At 31.8% G+C, this 21,603-nt stretch overlaps 1 protein-coding gene across 1 annotated transcript in view; it reads right to left on the reverse strand.

The window, feature by feature from the left end:
• LRP1B (LDL receptor related protein 1B) overlaps positions 1-21,603 on the reverse strand; it is a 2,378,573-nt gene that overhangs the window by 1,191,307 nt on the left and 1,165,663 nt on the right. Inside the window, exon 6 of the mRNA XM_031963676.1 lies at positions 18,021-18,278. Within this exon, the coding sequence (XP_031819536.1) occupies positions 18,021-18,278 (258 nt within the window). The remainder of the gene's footprint in view (positions 1-18,020; positions 18,279-21,603) is intronic.

Here is a 21,603-nt window from a genome sequence, read left to right on the forward strand (position 1 = left end):
ATTATTTGTAAATCCCCTTCAAATTTAAAACCTGTATTCCTAATTGAAAAAAATGGATGAATCAGACAAACTCCATACCAAATTCCAATGTAAAAATTTATAAAGCCAAATAGCACTCTATAGTAATACATTCTAGTAACTGATAAATAATTGGATTGGAAGTACAGTATTACAGAAATATTGTTTCTAGGCAGGTGCTTTTACCCTGGAGTTAGATTTAAGGGGCTCAATAAACTTGGAATAGAAAAATAACATCATTATTTAAATATTGCTGGTTTTCTTTGTAAAACCATGCATTTTCTTTTATGCAAGTAAAATATTGTGAGAAAAGTTTTATCAGATTGCCAAGGAGCCCATAACATACACAAAAAAGTAAAGAACACTTGTTTCTGAAGGTCATTAAGATTCTGCTTTATAGTTTCACTTAAGGTCTGAAAGACACATATTTGATATTTCATTTTTGTCCCTTCTCTTAACTTTTAGGAGCTAAGAAGAGAGCTATATCATTCATGTTCAATTCCTTTCTTGGGAATACTCTGCAATATCATCAATGACTTTTCCAATACCATAAATATTTCCTAATTAGCTGTAATGACATGATTATCTTGAAACAGGACACTTTTATCAAGTGGATTACTCACCTAGGATAGAGGGCCATCAGCATGGCAAGTGCCTTTTCAGTGAACATTTAACAGATGTCTATCTTTTTACTAGACAGGCACTTAGACCTTAGACTTTCTATCAAGAATTTCTGGCTCCTTTTGGACTTGTTCACCCTTCTTTCTTACCATGTGTTTTTTAGGCTTTCTTTTGAAAGTGACAGGGAGCCCTGATCATCTTGTATTGCAATCAGATTCCTGGCTGGAGAGCTGGGGCTCTCAACTATTCAGTTTCTGGCCCATACCAAAGATCACCTCCTAGTCTATAGAATAAGAATTTAAAAAACTTTCTCATTTTAACTCCTTGGCTATAATTCCCAGACTATAGTTTAGATTTCCAAGCATATGAGGCTTACCAAGTGCTTTTGTGTTGTGTGTGTGTGTGTGTGTGTGTGTGTGTGTGTGTGTTTGGTTTTAGTTAGGGTTTTCTTAAGAATATAACTTCCACAGGCTGATTTTAGAAAAGCCTGGAAAGACTTACATGAATTAATGCCAGGGGAGGTAAGTAGAATCAAGCAAACACAGCAACAGCAAGATTATGTGATAATCAACTGTAATGCACTTGAATCTTTTCAATAATGAGATGATTCAAGACAATTCCAATTGTGTCGGAAGGAGCCATCCACATCCAGAGAAAAGACTATGGAGACTCAATATGTATCAAAGCATAGTATTTTCATCTTTTTGTTGTTGTTTGTTTGCTTGTTTTTTCTTTCTCCTTTTTCCTCTTTTGATCTGATTTTTCTAATACAGCATGAAAAATGTAGAAATAAGTTTAGAAGCATTGTACATGTTTAACCTATATTGGAATATTTGCTGTCCAGGGGAGAGGGGAAGTAAGAAAGGAGGGAGGAAAATTTGGAATACAAGTTTTTGCAAGGATGAATGTTGAAAACCATTTTTACATATATTTTGAAAAATAAAAAAGCTATTATTATATTTAATTTTTTAAAAAGAATGTAACCTCCAAGAGAGCCCCCCAAATACCCTTTTTTGGTATGTGTTACCCACAAGATTTTGGTTCCATCTGCCCAAATGTTGATTAATCTAACATAAAACAATTAAAACATATTGCAGTGTTAAAATTATTGAAGCTGAAATGTAACACATTCTATTTTCACTCTGACTTTGGTGAAGGAGCTAAGAACGATGGTAGTGTCTCTGATGACAGTAGAGAAAGTCAAAAAAGTTCAAAACTGTAGCTTGTTCTACCTATATTTCTGTTCTTGTACATTATGAATATTTTAACTTAACATTTTTATTTCCTCTCAAATATCTTCCCTCCAGCTGTGAAGTTGCTTTTATTGAAGTGACTTAGATTTGTTATAGCAGAAGTACAAGCAAAGAACAGACAAACAAAATAAGAACAAGAAAAACATATGAAGAAAACTTCTTGTTTTTCAGAGCTCTGAGTTGCTCTGAGGTGGGAAAAAGTCATTTTAGAATGCTACTGAATGTCTTATAAAAAGCCAATAATCTGGAAATTGCTGCAGTTAAATTTGCTTTTATTTTAACATCTTCATAAAATCCTGTATTAACAGTATTCCTATTTTATACTAAACAAAAGGAGTTAGAAAAACTTAGTATCTGCTTTCAAATCTACCATCAAACTTTCAAACACTATATCATTTAGGACTGTCCTTAAAGGGGCACATGACTAGGATGAAACATATAGGAGTGTATGTGTGTGTGTGTGTTGTGTGTGTGTGTGTGTGTGTGAAGTGCCTAAATGTATTTAAAGAAATAAAATAAGATTGAAATGAGCATCAAGGCCAACCTGGAAGGGCAAATAAGCAAGTTTAGATTTAAGTAAGGTAGAATAAGACATAGTCCTGAGGATCTCTTTATTTTCTTATTCATTTTGCATATATGGATACACAAGTAGATTGTATATCTATATGTTGTATGCATGTGGGCAAGGCATGAATATACCAGTGACAAATTCCTCTTACTGTGATATGAAGAAATTAAGAGAAAAAATATTCAAGCTACTTCTATGATGAAATGACAGATCCTTAAAATAAATTCTACTACCTTCATTTTTATACATTTAGGAAAGAAATATAAAGTGTGTAAGTTAGCGTCAGGCTATTCTTCAGCACAATATTAATTTAAAAATATATATATTTTCTAAAAGTTTCAATTTTCATATGCTAACATCACTTGTTATCTTATTGAGCCAAGATATCAATATTATTAATCTTTTAGTAATATTTCGTATTAAAGTTCAAAAAGTATGATCAGATAAAGAAATGATTATTTTCTTACATATGAAAAGAATTTCCCAATAATATTTCATTTTATAGAGTAAAATTGAAAAAATGATCACTTAGGGATAAGTAACCTGCTGTATACAATGTGAAATGTGGAGTTAATTATATGGATATAAGTTGTTTTTTTAGACTGGAAATATCTAAATAACTCTCCTATTTCTCCACTTCACTTCAAACATATATATAAGTTGCCTGTGCATAAATTAAAAATATCCATTTAGCATTTCAAATCACATATAGTTTCTAAAAATACCAAATGGGTTAGAAAATTAATGTGATTATTTGACTAATTAAAACTCCTTATTATTTATTTATTTATTTTTTGCTGAGTCAATTGGAGTGAGTTGCCCAGGGTCACCCATCTAGGATGTGTTAAGTGTCTAAGGCCAGATTTGAGGTCAGTTTTTCCTGACTTCAGGGCTGGTGCTCTATCCACTGCACTATCTAGCTGTTTCCAACTAATTAAATCTTAAAGAAAAAAATTTTAATTGCATATTTTAGGTAAAAGTGTAATGTTGTTATTGTTTTCTGTAAAGTCAGATTACCAGAAAATGTGAAGGATCCCAAGTGATGGAAACTATATTAATTATCTACCAAATTAAATTTAGTAGATAAAATCCCTGGAAGTTGTCTAAGTCATAGAAGTGACTTGTCCACCATCACCCAAATTGTAAGAGTCACAAGGAGGATCTTGATTGTAAGCCCAAAGATCTATCTACTATAAGTACATTTTCTCTATTTTTCTTAACTAATTTAAAATAAATGGCTCAATATTTCAAGGCTTTTTCAAGTGTAGACAATAAAAAAATATATTATTTCTGTCAAATTCCCCATTTCAGGACTATTTCCCCAAGTTAGTTCAACCCATGACTCAACTCTTCAAAGTTCCCAGAGAGTAAAACTAAAAGTTGGTACAAAGAGAGGGCTGAAGTAGGGTTTACTTCACACCTATTTTACTGTACTTTTAAAAATGTCAATTAAAAAACAAAATGTCAGAAGATAGTTCTATTTGGTACTTTAGAGTACTTGTATTTCTTTCTTTAGATAAGAAAAGGAGAAATAATTTTTAAAAGATGATTTATTTTCAAAACCTGCATGAGTTTACCACTTGAAATCAAAGATGTCACCTTTCTTTAACCAAGAGATAACCCCTTCTTTGAAGACTATGAAGAAAGATGAATTATTTCAACAGTCCCTGAAATCACTTGAGAGGAGACAAACAATAGACTGGGCACAATGATGCTCCTTGGAGAAAAGATTTGAGTTGGTTTCTTAAATGAATGAATAATGCCAAGAAAAGATTGAAGTAATAGAAATCACCTTATGATCACTAATGTGAGAAATTGAACATTATTATCACAAACAGGACAGTGAAATGTAGCCACATTAGCCAAAATGGATTAAAGGATTAAAGACATTCCCAAAGGAAAAAGAAAACATATAAAACACTAGTGAGACTTTTATAGTTACTGGGAATATTTTATGATATTCATAAATGACTATAGAAAAAATTAGGGAAAGGGATAGAATTAGGAGAAAGCTTGTTTTGAAAGAAGCTAGATCAATCCTTTTACAATATAGATTTATAATACTATAGAAAAATATTGTTTAGGAATCAATAGGCCTTCTGTGAAGGCAAAAATTAGAAAACACTTCATATAATTGCATCTTTATATTTTTTCCTAGAACCAATCCCTTTATATAATTGTTATCATTTTAAACATTCAAATGAAACTGAACAGCATAAACTAGCTCTTAAAATCAAGTAGGACATTTTACTTGCTCAATTAATTATGCTTGTCAATCTAGATTGGCACAGTGCCTAAGCAACTTCCTGTCTGGATGTTAGGCATCAGTGGAAGGCATAGCTTCTCTGAAATAAATATTGTGCTATTGTATATGTGCTTGGGAGTGGGATGGGAAAGAGAGAAAACTGATAATTTCTTCAAGGTCAGATGGGTGGTAAATAGAAGGACCAGGATTTGAATTCAGATTTTCTAGCTTCCACAACTACCACACTTTATAATATATTTCTGTGATTCCCATATTAGTAAAACACTAAGTAAGGTAACCATTAAGTGAGAGGTAGATGTAGTTTTTTTTAATCTTTATTCAAATTTTAAAAGTACAATCTTAATCTCTGGTTGGTTATTATTTGTGTTTTTACTTTACTCTGCTTTATTCCATCCCAAGCAGTAGAATTAGATGATTGGATTTTCTAATAAAAAGAATAAATGCTAGAATTAGAGAAATAGTGATCCTGAACCTAAAAGGACCAAATTCCCCATATAGGTCAGATATTCTGAAATGAAGAAAAAAAAATGTCAGACAGCTTCAAGTAGGACCTTATGGCTCTTAGGACTGAAAGCTAGATAGTGCCTTAGAGACAGATCATCTAAACCATTTTATAAATGAAGAAACAGAGGCTCAGAGGGATTAAGTAGATAGACATTATGTAGCCAGCATGATAGAACAGATATATCATAGGACATAGGTTCAAGAATACTTTGATTAAATGTTGCTTGATCCACTAACTAGCTGTGTGACTTTTGTCAACTTTCCCAGGACTCAGTCTCATCATGTGTAAAATGGACTAAATGACCTCTAAGGTCATGGCTCTAAATCTATGTTCCTATAAGTAATATCCCCAGTCACAAAGGCAATAAATGGAAGAAATTGGTTCCAAATCTCATTCATTTGATGTATCAAGATATTAGGAAACTGTTTTCTAGAGCTAAGTCATAGAAAGCAGCCTGGGCCTTGAGTTTAGCATAATAACAATCCTTTGTGCTCACCCTCTGGATGATCTCAGTCACAGCAAAACCCCAGCTTATTTAGCTTTATTTCCCAAGGAACTGTGACCTGACAGATGGAACTATAGCAGAAATATTGCAGCAGAAACTAATCAGTTACATTTTTTGACACTGCTTGTAATCTCTGAGTGAACTAAACCAGGTGTAGCATTCCTGTTCCCGCCATACTAACTCTGCCTCTGTATCCCTCTAAGTGTTCGCAAGGCTCGTTGATCCTATAGACTGAGATTACCACAAGGTTAAATTATTCTAATAACATAAGGACTATTCCCACAGGACCCAAGAAGATCAGTATTGTCCCCAAAATGCCAACACATATGGGCTTGCCATGGGAACTCTTTACTTGAGACCTAAGAAGGACTGCGATAGGTCCCACATTTTTGTGGTTTTCATAGTTAAAAACCTAATTTCTGCCATAAGACATAAATCCTCTTCAGGAGGACTTCCCCTTTCAAGTTTTCCTCACTTTGAAATTAAACTGCTTTTTGTTTCCTGACTCTCCTATCTCTAGCTTTGTTCAGATTACATCAGTTTGGTTGACAGATGTCAAAGAGTGCTATCTAAGATGGGTCTTGGGTTGGTTCTTCAGCTTTGAATATTCAGATATTATATTTTGTCAGTTCAATCTAGGGTGACCAATTTCTGAGGTATTTGGATCATGAAAACCAAATTCATCCCAAGATTTTAGAAAATCCAAGAGATCAATATATTAGTTTATAGCAAAAGATTATCAATCTAATATACTATGAGAAATATGAACTATAATTTCATTGGTGTAGAACTCAGCTTAGAATAAGAATTATGCACACATATAAAAATGGACCAAAAAGAGATCATTATAAAAGTTTTATGCCCAGAAAGGGAGTGCCAATCTTATAACAAGAGGGCTAAGTAACAGGTAGAAAATCTGAGTTCTCCCTCAGAGAGACTGATCCAGAACACTATGCAATCCTCTTGAGAAGAATTTTTAGAGAGACTTGAACAAGAGTTTCACAGGATATACTGGCATGTATAGATTCTGTTTGTGTTATATGACTGTAAATTATTAAATATTTTGGTCTCAAAGGAATTAAATGACAAATCACCCTAAAAACAAAAGAAAAATACAGGATAGGCATTAGTGGGCTTTAGTTAGTTGCCAATGATTATACAAAAAAAAAAAAAAAAAAAAAAAAAAAAAGAACATAAAAATATTGAGGTCAATCACTTAATTTCTTATTATGTCCAGAGAAGAGTTTAGGGAAATCAATTCTCTATTTATATTTTATTATAGCATTGAATCTTTTAATTATCTGCATCTCTCTTTTGTTCTTAGCATAGCCTATTTTATCTTGTATTTATTTGGATAATTCCCCTATACTTATAAGCTTCTCTAGTACAGGGACTTTTTGTTCTTCATTTTTGGTTCCCCAGTGCTTAGAAAAAGCTTTTTTGCTCATGGTGGGTGCCAAACAGAAGAAGTTTATTGAACTCAGTGAAAATGAAAGGGAGAAATAAGAGAGAGAAAGGGAATTAGAACCACCAAGATATTAAAATAATGAAAAGAAGTCCTCAAGCCTAATCAGTGCAATAATAGATTTTTTAATGGAAACACATGAGTGGAACATACAAGTTAAGAAGGTATGGAGTGATGGCTATTCACAGTGATAGAAGAATATGCATACGCTCCGATTTATTGGGTTTTTAAAAAAACTACAAAATAATTACAGTGTAGGACACACTCTCCCCTAAGTCTCAATGTAATAAAATAATAAATTACATATTACACAAACAGAAAAAATAGAAGAGAATCCAGGAGGTGACATGACCCTAGAGATTTTTGCGGGGTGAAACACCTCAATTTACAAATGAGAAAATTGAGACACTGAGGGGTTAAGCTCATTCTCTAGGAAGGGAACTTCAGTATAGTGGAAAGAACCTGACTCTGGAAATCAAAAACTCAGATTCAAATCCTACATCTTTTAGTTAATACCTGTGTGACTTTGGACAAATCACAGAGCATCCTTGAGCCTTAGTGTCCTCATTTATGATGTTATGAAACTTGCCACCCCCCCAAAAAAAATCACTCTTTGTCAGTGTTACTGATGGAACCATACATGAAGACATGCATTTCTTTTTAACTTAACAAATAATGAACTGCTACAGCAAAATTTGAGAGGCATTAGGGCAATTTCTGTCATCCCTTCCAAAGCAAAAACTAAGATACTATGATTCTAAAATAAATAAAGGAAAAGAAATATAAGAAACAAACACAAACAAATGAATTTGAAAACCAAGTAATTACTCACTGGACACATATTTTAGAAAAATTGAACTTCATAGGATTTATTAGTCATGAATGCTATCACTATTCTCCTTTTTTCTGGCAAAATGAATTCTATTAGTTTAGGGAAAACAGTTATGATTTTAAAACATTGATTTTCAAATACATTTAATCATTTATTCATGGCAAGGAGAACTTCTAATTGTTTGGATGCTCAGATTATTGGAAAATAGAAATTCAGTTTTCTGTTAAATATAATTCATAATTTGCAATATTAGGAAGAAATGCATGACTTCCCTTGCATGATATAGCAGAATTGACCATTAGTAGCTTGACACCAGATTTCATAATGGCCATTAATAAAATGAATAGACAGGAAATTGGGAGAAAGGACTCCATGGGTGGAAGAAAGGGATAATAGTTGAAATGATAATATTTGGTTTGGAAAGGGAGAAGAGGAAGAATTAAAAGGGGTAAAAACATCCCAAAGTTTATGTTGCCAATTGCCAGTCAAATAACTGAAGGCAGCATAGCTATGAATTCTGTTTTAGTGAGTGGCAATCTCATTGCCAAATGATAGTAAAATTATAATTGGGTCCCTTGTAACCTGGCATCCAAACTAAACAATAAAGGGAAATTTATAGAGTTACATAGTCATAACAGTCTTTTTTTAAACTACATGTTTAAAAAAGCTCCTTATCAATCTGCTTTTGACAGTAAATCATAACTGGTTATTTAATTCAAAATTATAAATTAATCTTTTAAAATTTAAAGAACAATTCAATACCTCTGTTTATAGTGGTAAGCTTGTGAGGTCAAGAAAAGGGAATTCCAAAGGAATACAAGTAGATAATGTTCAGACCTTTACTAAATCCAATTGTCTTTTCTCAAAAGCCCTGATAGGATAGTTTCATTTCCTCATTAAGACCCTAGTTTCCAGCAGGAATGTATTGTACTCTCAAGCTTCATAAAAAATAGCTTTTTCTCAGAAATACTGCTGTCACTATTATGTTTCCACATAAATATGTTAAATAGGAGATAATAACATTGTAAAGCTGTGTAAAGAGTTTAATAAAATATGAATTTACTTATAAACAAGTTAATAAAACAGCAAAAATGTGTTACAATGTTCTCATAGAGAACATTTTGTACATTGTATACACACTTCTAAATTCACACCACAACAAAGTACTTTGAAGAATATACCTTGATTCTAAAAATGATTATAAATATATACTTGCATATATATAATGTGTATCACACAGTATATATATATGGATATATATGGATATCATATATAGTCATAAAGTATTGGAATCAGGATATTTTCCTTCACATATGTATTTGAAAGGAGAAAGAGAAAGGAGAGAGTCAAGGATAAGCAGAAGAGACACATACATGCATGGACATTTATTATTCTTGAGGGCTATAAAATAAGATGTATCAAAAACTCTTAAATTTGCCAATCAACTATCAAGGGATAAATAAATTTCATTGTAATACACATGCCACAGAGGATAATCAAGAGATGACTACATATGTTTTTGACCCCTGCTCCACAGTAAGTACTTTGCCTTACTATTTGTTACTTTAATAACAGCTCGTTTACCCAGGAGTCATCTACTTGACACCTATAAACAAATGAGCTTTTAAAAAAATTAACAGTAGGGATTCACTTAAATGCTTGAATAATTCCCTGTATACCTTAGTAGTATATGATGTCATATAGTATGTTACATGGATGGCACTGAATTAGTTACTGAAAAAAAGTTAAATTATGGAAGACCCAGGTGGCTTATACATTAACCAATAATACTTACTTCCTTGATTTTTTTAAATTAGATTCTGGGATTAAGAGTTTAAAATGAAGTGGGATTTGTCCTAAAAGAATATACATGTGTATCACATTGGAAGAGCAACCCATACATAAAGAAGAATATTCCAATATATCTATAATAAGAATGCAAGAATAAAATGAAATTTAAGAATGAGTTGAGAGAGACAATTCTTTTCTCTTAGCTTTTGAGTAATTCATACTATTGTGATTTTTGAGCTAGAAGGCAGACAAGTCACATAAGGGATTTTTTTTTTTTGGAAATTCACAGTCTAAATGGAAATAGGGTAAAAGGAAAGCTCACAGACTGTTTAAGCTGAGTAGTCATAGCAATGGAGGAATGGAGGAAGACAAGGATTGTATAGAAATGTACCAATTTAAATTAGGACAAAGAGTCAAACATTTTTTGTAAATGTTAGGAATTTTCCTACCTGGGGGTTTTGAGGCATTATGTTGGTATTAATAATTTCCATTTCAAATAGTAAAAAGTAAATGACCTCAGGGTCATTATCTTTTCCCTTGACTAAAAGTAGTTAATTGTACTAATAACATGTAGCTGAAAAATTGAAAGAGAGTACAGAACAGTAAGGAGGAGAAAAAGGTGGGAGGAAGGAGAAGAGTAAAGCAGGGGGACAAAAAAGACAGAGACAGAGAAAGAGAAGGGGAGAGAGAAAGGAGACTGAGGAGAGACAGAGAAAGAAAGGTAGGGGAGTTGGGAGAGAAAAAGGGAAAGTGAAAGGAAAGGAGGAAGAGAAAGAAGAAAGGAGGTAAGTAGGCAAGAAAGGGTAAAAGAAAAAGAGGGAGACAGAAAGAGAGAGAGAGAGAGAGACAGGGACAGATAGAGAGAAAGAGAGGGAAAAGGAGAGAGGAAGGGAGGTGATAGTAGTGACTTAATCCAAAACACCTAAAAGTATCCACTATGAAGTAAATGAGAATAAGGAAAGGTTTAGATCTATTCCTTTTGAGTCAATGCTACCCTGTATAGCAATAACCACTAAAGTTATATATTCAAATGGAACTGTAATGTTATCAAGGTGGGCATTTCTTCTTATGATGCAGATCACAACCCATAAATAATAATATCCGGAATATATTTAAAATATAACCTCAGGGTAGTTTAAAAGAGGGAGAACTTTAGTGATCAAGAAAAGCTTCATGTAGAAAATGTTGCTTTAGTTAAGTCTTGAAGACTTAACTTCAATTTAATAGACAGAAGTAAAGAAAGAATACATATAGGAAACAGCCAGTGAAGGGTATAGAGTTAGAGTAGCTTTCCTAAGGAATAATTAGAAATTAGTTTGCTTAACTATAGATTTCAGAAAGAGTAGTAATATGTAAGAAGACTGGAAAGAAGGAAAGTATATAATATATTTTGGATGTATTGCCTTTTAATATGGCACCTCTGAGCTCAATTTATTACTTTATTGAAAATCTCAAACTCTACTCTCAATTTCTCTATGGATTTTGGTGGTGGAGGTGGTCGCTTTTTTTATTTTTGGCAAATTTCACCAAATCTCATCTCCAGGCCCTGATTCAAAATACAAATTTTTCTTCCTTTTATTAGGATAATTCTGTCCCTTATGCTCTTGATTCCCCTATATCCTTTACTATATAGCTCCATCAATTCTCTCTTACTCTTTTCACTCAAACTACATATGCAGTTTGCTTCTCACCTAAATTAAACATTTGCCCTCAAAAAATCTTTCCTTGACTTCCATTCTTTTGAATTATTTGATTATTTTTCTTTTCCCTTTTAGTAAAATTCTATTTTAAAAAATTTGTAGGAAATGCTTCATCAACACCTTAAATTTAGCATGATTAAAACCATAGAGGCAATACAGTTGGAACCATATTGTAATCAGCTCCCAACTCTTATGGAGACAAATGAACTGGAATTATAGAAGCTTCATCAAGGAGTCCTTTTATATTCATAAGATGATTGACTTTTCAATCATTGATAAGATTGATAAGATTATTGACTTTTTAGTTTGCTGAAAAAGGTTATTTAAGGGCAGAAAGAGAAAGAGAGAGAGAGAGAGACAGAAAGAGAGATAGAAACAACAGACAGACAGAGGATCTAAGAGAGAGAAGAAAAAAGGAGGAAGAAGAAGAGAAGGAGGAAAAGAAGGAGAAGGGAGACAAGGAGAAAACAAAAACATCTGATGTATTCAAGAAGCTATTTAATTAGAGTAGAATAGTAAAATAATGCAGCCTTCCTTCACCTAGCTCCTATTAATACAAGAATAACCATCAGTGGGATAATAGATTTAAATAAACATATGAATGTCTTTCTGTGTGTATTTATATATACACAAACATATATATGTACATATATTGCATTTTTGTTGTATTTTTATTGTGTTGTGTTATATAAATTTTATTGTATTGTAAAAACTCAAGGAATCAGAGAAGAAAGTATCTAGGAGAAGGAAATAGTCAGTTATAAAAGATTGCAGAGAGAATAAAAAGGAAGACGATTGAAAAAAGCCCATCAGTCTAGATCATTTTAGAGATAGTTGCTTGCTTTCCAGAGGGTAAAGTGGAGTGAAGATGTCAGAATTCAGTTTTGCAAAATCCACTAGAGAATCCACTAGGCTGCTTAAAGAAATGTGAACTATCCTAGATCAGTTATAGTTAAAGTCAAAGTTTCAGTGATTGTTGGGTGTGGGGTTGGACTTGTTGGTATAGTGAGGTAGGGAGAACCAGCCTCAAAAAAAAAAATAAATAAAAGGAAAAAAATCAGAATCCCTGACATTGTTGTTATATAGAATAACTTTGTGAGTGGGGAAGGAGAAAGATCCAGGGAAAATTTAGGCCATATAAAAATACATATGTCAATAACAATTAAAAATAATAACTATTCTATTATATAATTTTTCACAACAATAAAAATGAAAGATACTTTATCAATCTCCTAAAAAGAAATAAAGCCAAGAAATAAAATTATTATACACTACCATATAAAATTAAGATTACTGTAAAATATTAAACAAAATAATAGGAAATATATTATACCAGTATATTAAAAAAGGTAATAATATTCTTCTTTTATTCCCAGTGCTTAGCACAGTGCCTGATAAATAATAGGTGCTGACTGTGTCAAGAATACAAGGATAGCTCAACATTAAGAATACTATAAGCATAAAGGAACATAACAATAAAATCATATTTATGTCAAAATATGCAGAAAATTCTTGGGCAATCATTCACTGATTTTTTAAAAGATACTTTTTACTTAAATTTTGATTGAATTCCCAGTAAGCTTAGATTATTTTATTTCATAGTCTATTCAATTTTTATATTAGATTTTTGTTTTGCTTTGTTTTTAACAAAGAGCAAGCTTTTTATTTTGGAATATTCATCAATTTATATTTTTTAATCTTGTAGTTATATAATCAGGCATAATTATATTTAATAATTTATTTTATTTAGTCACCAAATTTGGATTAACATTTTTAATTTTTATTTTTGTTAATTCCTCTTTCTTCTCTTTCCTAAATTTACAGTAGTTAATGATTTTCTGTTTTATTAGACTTCTCCAAGAACAAAAACTCCTTCATAATCTATTAAATCAAAAGTTGTATGTTTTTATTTTCCACTCAATTTCTTCCTTAATTTTCAGGATTTACATTTATTTGTGTGTGTATGCGTATGTGTGTTGCTTGTTTTTATTTCTTTGAGTTTTTTAAAGAATTATTTTTTGCTTATTTGTTTCTCTCTTTTTTTGTAGATGAAAATGTATAGGGTTGAGTTTTCCTGTAAAGATTGATTCTTATAAGTTTTGGTACATTATTTCATTGTCATCATTCTGCATAATAAAATTTGTTGTCACAAGTTTTATTTTGTTTCATTTTGAGATAATAAGCTTTTAGGAATATATCATTTATTCTTCATTATATCTGACCATGGCACCTCCATATTTAATAAAATGCAATGACTATTACTTTATGGGTCAAATATAAAGTCTGCCATTTAGCATTTAAAACTTTTCATAATATTATCAATCCCTTTCTAACTTTTCATTCTTTTTACACTTTAGTTCTATACTTTTGTGTAATCTCTGATCCAGCTACACTGATATATTTGTTTTTCTTGCATGCAGCACTCCATTTTCTGTCTTTATACTCTTGGATCTGTCTTTCCCTAGAGAATGCCTATGATAATAATGTGAAGAAAGTCTACAAGGTTAGGTTATATCTATCTTTAAATGACAAACTAAATAACCTTGATACCACTTGACTTAGGGAGAGTATTGAGTATAAATTTTCTTTTGTCCTCTACCCAAAGAGTCTACTGGACTTCCAGTTACTTCAATAAGTACTTTTATTTTACCTGACCTTTGTTGGGGTGATGGTGAGAGAAAGGGAAGTTGATAAGCAATGTGTAATGAAATTTTTTTCTTAATTTGCAGATAATATCTGAGCACATGCTCTAGCCAAGAATATTTTCATAAAGAATTAATTTTTAAAAATAAGTGTGACTCTAACGTCTTAACTGAAATCTGACTCTACCAAGGTTGCTTTTAATCAAAATATGTGTTTAAAAAATTTTTTTGTCTATATTTAGTCACCTAGAAGATAAATGTAGGGTAAAATTTTAGTCAACTTTAAAATAGAAAATGAAAGCCAGGAATTGCACACATAAACTTGCTTTTATCTCTTTACAAAGAATGTCTTGTCTTTTTCAAAGATGTTATTCTGGAAAAAAAGTCTCACTGTGCATCATACTTTTAGAACATTAGCTGTACAGGTCCTTTAAAATGTATTCTACTTGCTTCTACTCATACAAGTAGCAAATTTAAATATAATTTTCTATCTATAAGATTCGTGGTTTATAATATGCTGACATTTTTTATTTTAATAATTTAATAATTAATTTTAATAAAATAGAATTTGAATTTTCTCCTTCCTTTCTCCTTTCCTCCTATCTTCTCTCTTCTCTTCTTTTCTCTTGTACTTTCCATTTTTCTATCTGTCCTACTTTAGAAGTGCAGTAACTACTCATGATCTAATCCTACTAGTCATTGTCCTTGGATATCTGACTAGACATGTCAAGAACTTAGGATATTTCTTTTCCTCTGGTAGCCCAATGGCTCTCCTCTCTTTCATGGAAGCTATTGTTTGTCCTTTGTTCTCTTAAGAGGATCAAAATGACATCATGATGTTAAGGAAAGTGTACATGTAATACATCCAGGTATAATTAACATGTGACTGATCATATCAATATGAACTTGGAAGGCTCTACTGTAGATCGAATACCAATAGTACATATGGCCATTTAGGAAAGATATGTCTCTAAATTTGTGCTTTACTTTGATAGAATAATTCTGCTTTGTTCATATAGCCCATTGCTTTGTTTGAAGCAGGCATGCCTGATACTGTATTCTTGTCTCCCGTGTATCATAATTGATACTAAAATTCTTCAAAGAGACCTTGAGAGTATATTTGCATCACTTCATGTAACAATCATGTGAAGGCCTGCCCTATTTAGGTTTTCCAGAAAATATTCTTTTAGGTAAATGGACTTTGTTGAAGGACTAAACTACAGAATTCTAATGGACTTGGCCCATTGTAGCTTAGGATTTCCAAGCTCAAAAGATCTACCATCCCTAGTCTCCTTTACTTCTCCCCAAATAGTAGTAACACACAACATAACTACTATATCTGGCAAATGTATTGCTTTTAAAAAAAAAGAATGAACTCTTTGTGGTTTAAAAATAGAAGGGAAAAAAAGGCTAAGAAATAATCTCTGAAAACACAATAAAATGAAAATTATTCAAGCACTCTTCAGTTGGCTCATTATTTTTTGTTTATGCAATGTGACTGAGATTTTAAGTCATCATGGATACAAGAAATATTTAAATTGTTTCATCAATTCAAAAATTGTTATTGTGAATGTATATGCCATAATATACAAATACAGCTCTTTCTGTGACTCAATAAAATACCTGTTTTATAAGAAATGACAGGGGAGTGAGCCCACCTCATAAATATCCATACCCTCACTGCTTTTATTAAATTATTTTCACACATGTAATCACTTTTTATCCAAAGTGACCAAGAAAATTAAAGCTGATTTGGTAAAAACAAAACAAAACAATTTATTCTAATTAAAAATATATCCATTACATTATTTTTCAGGTAAAATTAACTATTCAGTTTTGCAAACTATTTAGTCAAAACGTTTCCTTTAAAAAACCTTACAGATAACTTTTGTATAAATGAAATATAAATCTAAGTTATACTTTCGCTGATATTTGACAATATATTTGCTATATGACTATATATTTGCTATATAACTCATTTTAGAAGAAATTTATTTTGCTCATGAGTAGAATATGTATTTTGAAAGGGTTTTTTTTCTGTCATGAGGCATATTAACATGGGGACAGTTTGTTTACACATTTGAGATGCTTTTTCCTGGAAGTATTTTTGACTGTAATAGCCACCCATCTGTCTTGCATTGAATAAGACTGGATCAACTGCAATGTATTGGCTAAGGAATTACCTTGTATGAATGGGACTGAGTTAGTGTTGAATAATTAATTGATAATGTTATAGGACTCCAACATCTAACTGGGGCTAATGGTTATGGCATTCACATAATCAAGGAACCCTTCAGTTGCATTCTTTACTGCTTCTGTTGTTTACTGTTTTCTATGACATTTTGTCTATAGCCTCTTCAAATAGCAAACATAGTTAAGGACCCAGGGAATTCATGACCCTTTGTCACACTTAAAGATTTATCAATTATTTGAGCTATATTAAGAGGATCTCCAAAGCTTTGGATTGTATTTTGATGAAATATTTCTTTTCTATTCATTTACAAATATATTTTTATACAAATATACATATACAAATATATCAATCTTCTATTTTCTCATATATGCCTCAAGTATATTATTAATCCACTTAAATTACTCACTGGACACTATTTAATTTTATTTCTCTATATTTGATGGGAATCATTAACTTCATTAACCCTCCCCTTAGATTGATCATACCTCAAAAATCATAACAAGACAAAATTATTGATTCTAAATAAATTGATTCTAAACCTTCCTCACTTGAATACTTTATGTAATATTATAACAGTGTCTTTTTTTTCTCCCTCCATTTGATTGTGAAATTTTTCCTTTCTTATCATTCTAGACTTTTATATTCATTGAATTTCTAATATCATGCCTTGTACTCAATTATAAAGCAAAGACTTGCTATGAAAATTCTCAAGTATAGTTTTTCAAGGCATTTCTCTGTATGTTTATGAATGAATGGAGTGTGTGTGTGGGTATATATATGTGTGTATGTAGGTAGGTGCATATATATATATATGTATGCGTGTGTGTGCGCATGTGAATAAAGTATATGTATATATACATACGATGGAATATGATATGTTTGGTGTGACTTCATATGCATAATGAATATCATGTTTATTGTTTTCCCAATTAGTTGAAGATAGGATGAGAGGAGAAGACTATGGAGCTGAAAATAAGAATTAATAATGTATTTCTATCCTATATAATTATATATATGCAGTTGGAAAATGTATACCAAGCTTAATGTTTTCCATTTAGCTATAGACACATGCACATCCACAAGTAGTTACCCATAAAAGCTGCAGGTTATAAAAATGTGAAGTTGGGTACTGTTTCACCTATTCCAAAAGAGAGAGAAATGCAGCATATAATGCAATTCTGCAATGCTGTTGGAACTGAGATTTAGAAAAAAAGCTCCTCTCCTCTCAGAAAGATCCAATAATCTTAGATGTTGTTAATTAGCATATTGTAATTTATCTTACTGTAAATCTAATTGTCTTCAAAGAGTTTTATAAGACAGTATAATGGATGGAACATAATCTACAAGTTTCCGTCCTTTGCTGACTTCCTGTTTTCTCTCTCCTATTCTGATTAACATATGCCATGTTTGTGGCCTATGGAAACCAAACACCCATGCAGCTAGCATTGAGTGCAGTGCAATGAGAGAGGAATCACTATCATTAATTCAATAACTGCCTCCACAAAAAGTTTCATTACATAAGGGGAGAAAGTAAAGATGAAAAAAGCATTGGAAGAAATAAAATTTCTGACAATTTTCAATTATGTAAGGAAATCTAGAAATATTTTGGTCTGAAAAAAATTCATAAAGGATGACAAACAATATGAATTAAAACACTTACTGTGTAGAGATTGAAGAATGTTGATTATCCATTCATCTGCTAATTGTCCAGTTTTTGTTATCTGGGTACATTTCAACTGATTTGAAGATTCTCTTGACTCAATCCAACAAATTCTATCTTCATTATAAATAAAATCCAAAGTATGAATTTCATTTCCTTTCCCTGAACTCAGAGCTGCCACTTTGCTTCCATTAAGATACAATATTTCAATTGTTTCATAATTTGTGATCAGCAGAACTGGAGGCCTATCATTGGGTTCTAAAACAAAAGAGAGAAAGAAAAGTGATTATTAAAGAAAAAGAGAGAAGCAGTTTATCATTTCTTTTGCATAATTCATTAAAAGTTAACACTGTGTTTTTAGAAATTACATCCTTTAAAGTAAATGCTCACACAGACTGAGTGCATCTAGACTACTTATTTGTTTCTCATTGATTTTCTATTTCAGTTTGCTTCTTTGTAGAAAATAATATGCTAAACACTGATATCATTTGCTTCCTTTAGTAATGTGTTTTCTATATATGAAGATGATGATATAATCCATTTTCAGTAAATCAAATGTTTTCAATCTTTATTAATATTGATGGATTTAATGTTGATGGACTTAATGTTGATGGTTAATTTTTTTTACAGTACATAGCCCAGACCTCCTGACCTCAGTGACCAATCATATATATTTTTGAGATTGGGTATATAGGGTTAGAAGCATAGTCTGCAGAGCAGAACAGAATTAAATAACAGAGAGAGAGAGAGAGAGAGAGAGAGAGAGAGAGAGTGAGCAAACCTGTAAACTTGGCCTTCTGTACATCATGATGCAACAGAAGTGCTGAGCCATACATTTCCTTAGAAGCTATGGGCAGAAATAATGATTTCTAAGCTCTTTCTTCCAATACTCCTCTGAATAGGGTCCTCCCACCATACATTAAGAAAGCCAAGAGACCAGAGGTTAAAGCAACTTATTCAGTGTCACATTTCTGGACATGCATCAGAACTGACATTAGGATTAATGAGCTTTTGTTGAACACTGCCTTTCCATGTCACAATTTTTAGGAAAACCAGAAAAAAAAAAAAACATGTTTAATTAGAGCTGGGCAATTTCAGAGTTAAACTATATTATTTTAAGGCAGTATGGTTTCTGGGCTGGTTGTTGAATGGTCAATTTTGCTTTAGTTTCTCAAGTAAAAGTAGTAAAAGTGCTGAGAATGAAAGAATAAAATCAGAATTTGATCATCACAGGGGCATTTTGTCCAAGGAACTTGATTCTATTTTTGAAAAGTTGATATGTAAGAAATTCAGCAAAAGATGAGATTCCCATAGGAATACAGAAAGCAACATTTTTCATTTCACCATGTAATGATATTGAAGATTATATATGAAGAAAAGTATCAAATGATTTTTTGTGGATAAAAGGCTTGAATAAGCATCCATTCTGACATCATTACTATATAATGTCTCTTTGTTGAAAATGATTTGGAAAATGTTTCATTCAGATTCTTGAATTAGAATTTGAATTCAGATTCTAATTGAAAAGATGCCCTCATATTATTTTTTCCCCTCTCTATCACACATGGGAAAGACAGTTCTATGGAAGCAGCACACCATGAGACACAGTGTAAGGATGTGACTCCAATAAATCGATCAAACATGTCCATCCCACTTTAAGTAATTACTTTATTAGTTTAAAATACTTCTATTGAATCAATAGATAACAGATTAGGTGTAAAAAAAAGTCTTTTGACTTTTTGGAAGGAGTGAAAATCATTAGATAAAATTAAATAATACTATATAGAAAGATGCTAGTATTGTTTGAGGAAATTGTCATATCTTGTGTGGCTCATATAAAATGATGAACCAGTGTAAAACAGAATTCTAATAGCAGTTTAGGCCAAGGGAAGAATACATTCCAAATAAGCCCCGGAAAGGAAATCATCTGATAAGATAGGTTCAGGTTTGAGGAAAGAAGAGCCTTTGGTTCATTCATTTTTGCCCAGAAGTTGACCGAGTGAACTTTGAAAGATTTTGAACTCCCCATGGGTGCCCTAGGAATGTTTGTAGAACAACTATTGGCAGTGTCTTCAATAAGAGCTGAAGACAAATGTGATGTATTAAGTAAAGGGCAACTTTAGTACTTTACAAAGGGCAAGTTAGGATTTACAAGGAGTCCAGCTGAAAGATAGACTGTGATAATTAAGGGGAGCATCATGAGGACTCAATGAAAGACTTGTAAAAGTTGTAAACTTTCTCCTTCATATCATGTGCTCTAACTTTAAACATACTCCCCCTGAGCTCTGTATGTACTTGTGAGAGAATTGTTGAGAATATACTTTGTAGTAAACACTTTTTTCCTCAAAGCTAATCAAGGAGGGGAGCATACTAGTAAATTCACATGAATTATTGTGCTAAAGAAAAACCTCAACCATTCAAGATTATCCTTAGCAATGTAAAGGAAGCAGGAGTCACCAATTATGGACCTGACATGTCAATATAAGTAAGATTTATGAGAAGGAGCACCAGAATCACCTCTCACACACACACAAAATCATAGAGCTATAAAATTAAAGATTTTGAGTTAGAAGAAAAACATGAGATCATCAAGTTCATTTAGAGATGAAGAAACTGAGGCCAGACGTTAATTGACTTCCTTGGAAAACAGAGCTATTAAAGAACTGAAGCAGGTTTTGAAACTAAGACTTCCTAATTTCCAGATCTAGTGATATACCCACTATTTCATGCAGGACTCTGAGAAGTTCAATGTAATCCAGTCAGAATAAAGTAGTTTTACTTTAGACTTAAGTAATAAAGGCGAATTGACTAATAAAAATGAATCTATCTCAAAAAAAAGTTGTTTTGAAATAGGAATGTAGCTGACAGCAATTCTTCAGCTCTGGGCATAAACAGTCTCAGAAGTCTGGAAGCTCTTGTTAGGTCACCATCAAATTTTAATCGTTCTTTGCTCCTTAATGAAACTTACTTAATCATTCTGACTTATGACTAGTGCTGACCTACCTAAATCTCATTTTCTCTATTTGTTCAGTAGTTTTGATTGTGTCTGACTCTTTGTGAGCATTTGGGGTTTTCTTGGCAAAAATAATGGAGTCATTTGTCATTATTTTCTCCAAATCATTTTACAGATGAAGAAACTGAGATAAAGTGTATAAGTGACACACAGGTAGTAATTGTCTGAGATACAATTTGAAGTCAGTCAATTTTCCTGACTCTCAGCAATGACCATTAATCAATCTAGCTTAGCTTCCTTTTCATTAATGCTGCATTATCCCATGTTGACTATGAACTTCCTGACACCATCTTTTACTTAGACCTCTTACCTGCCCTGTTTCTTTGGCAAGTATCTTTGCCAAGAAAACACCAAATGCTCATGAAGAGGACATTTAAAGAGTCATGTAAAAATATGTTCCTTGATAGCACACATTTTATACAATAATGTTTTTCAGCCTTTTCTTTTAAAATCAGATACTACAATAAATAAAGCCTTTTCTGTATGCATTCCTAATACAAGTACAATATTTATTTGTAAATTATATAGCTATATTACACAATGTAATATATTATGTATCCTACAAAACAT

Source organism: Sarcophilus harrisii, chromosome 3 (genome assembly GCF_902635505.1).
Source record: "Sarcophilus harrisii chromosome 3, mSarHar1.11, whole genome shotgun sequence".
Taxonomy (NCBI): domain Eukaryota; kingdom Metazoa; phylum Chordata; class Mammalia; order Dasyuromorphia; family Dasyuridae; genus Sarcophilus; species Sarcophilus harrisii.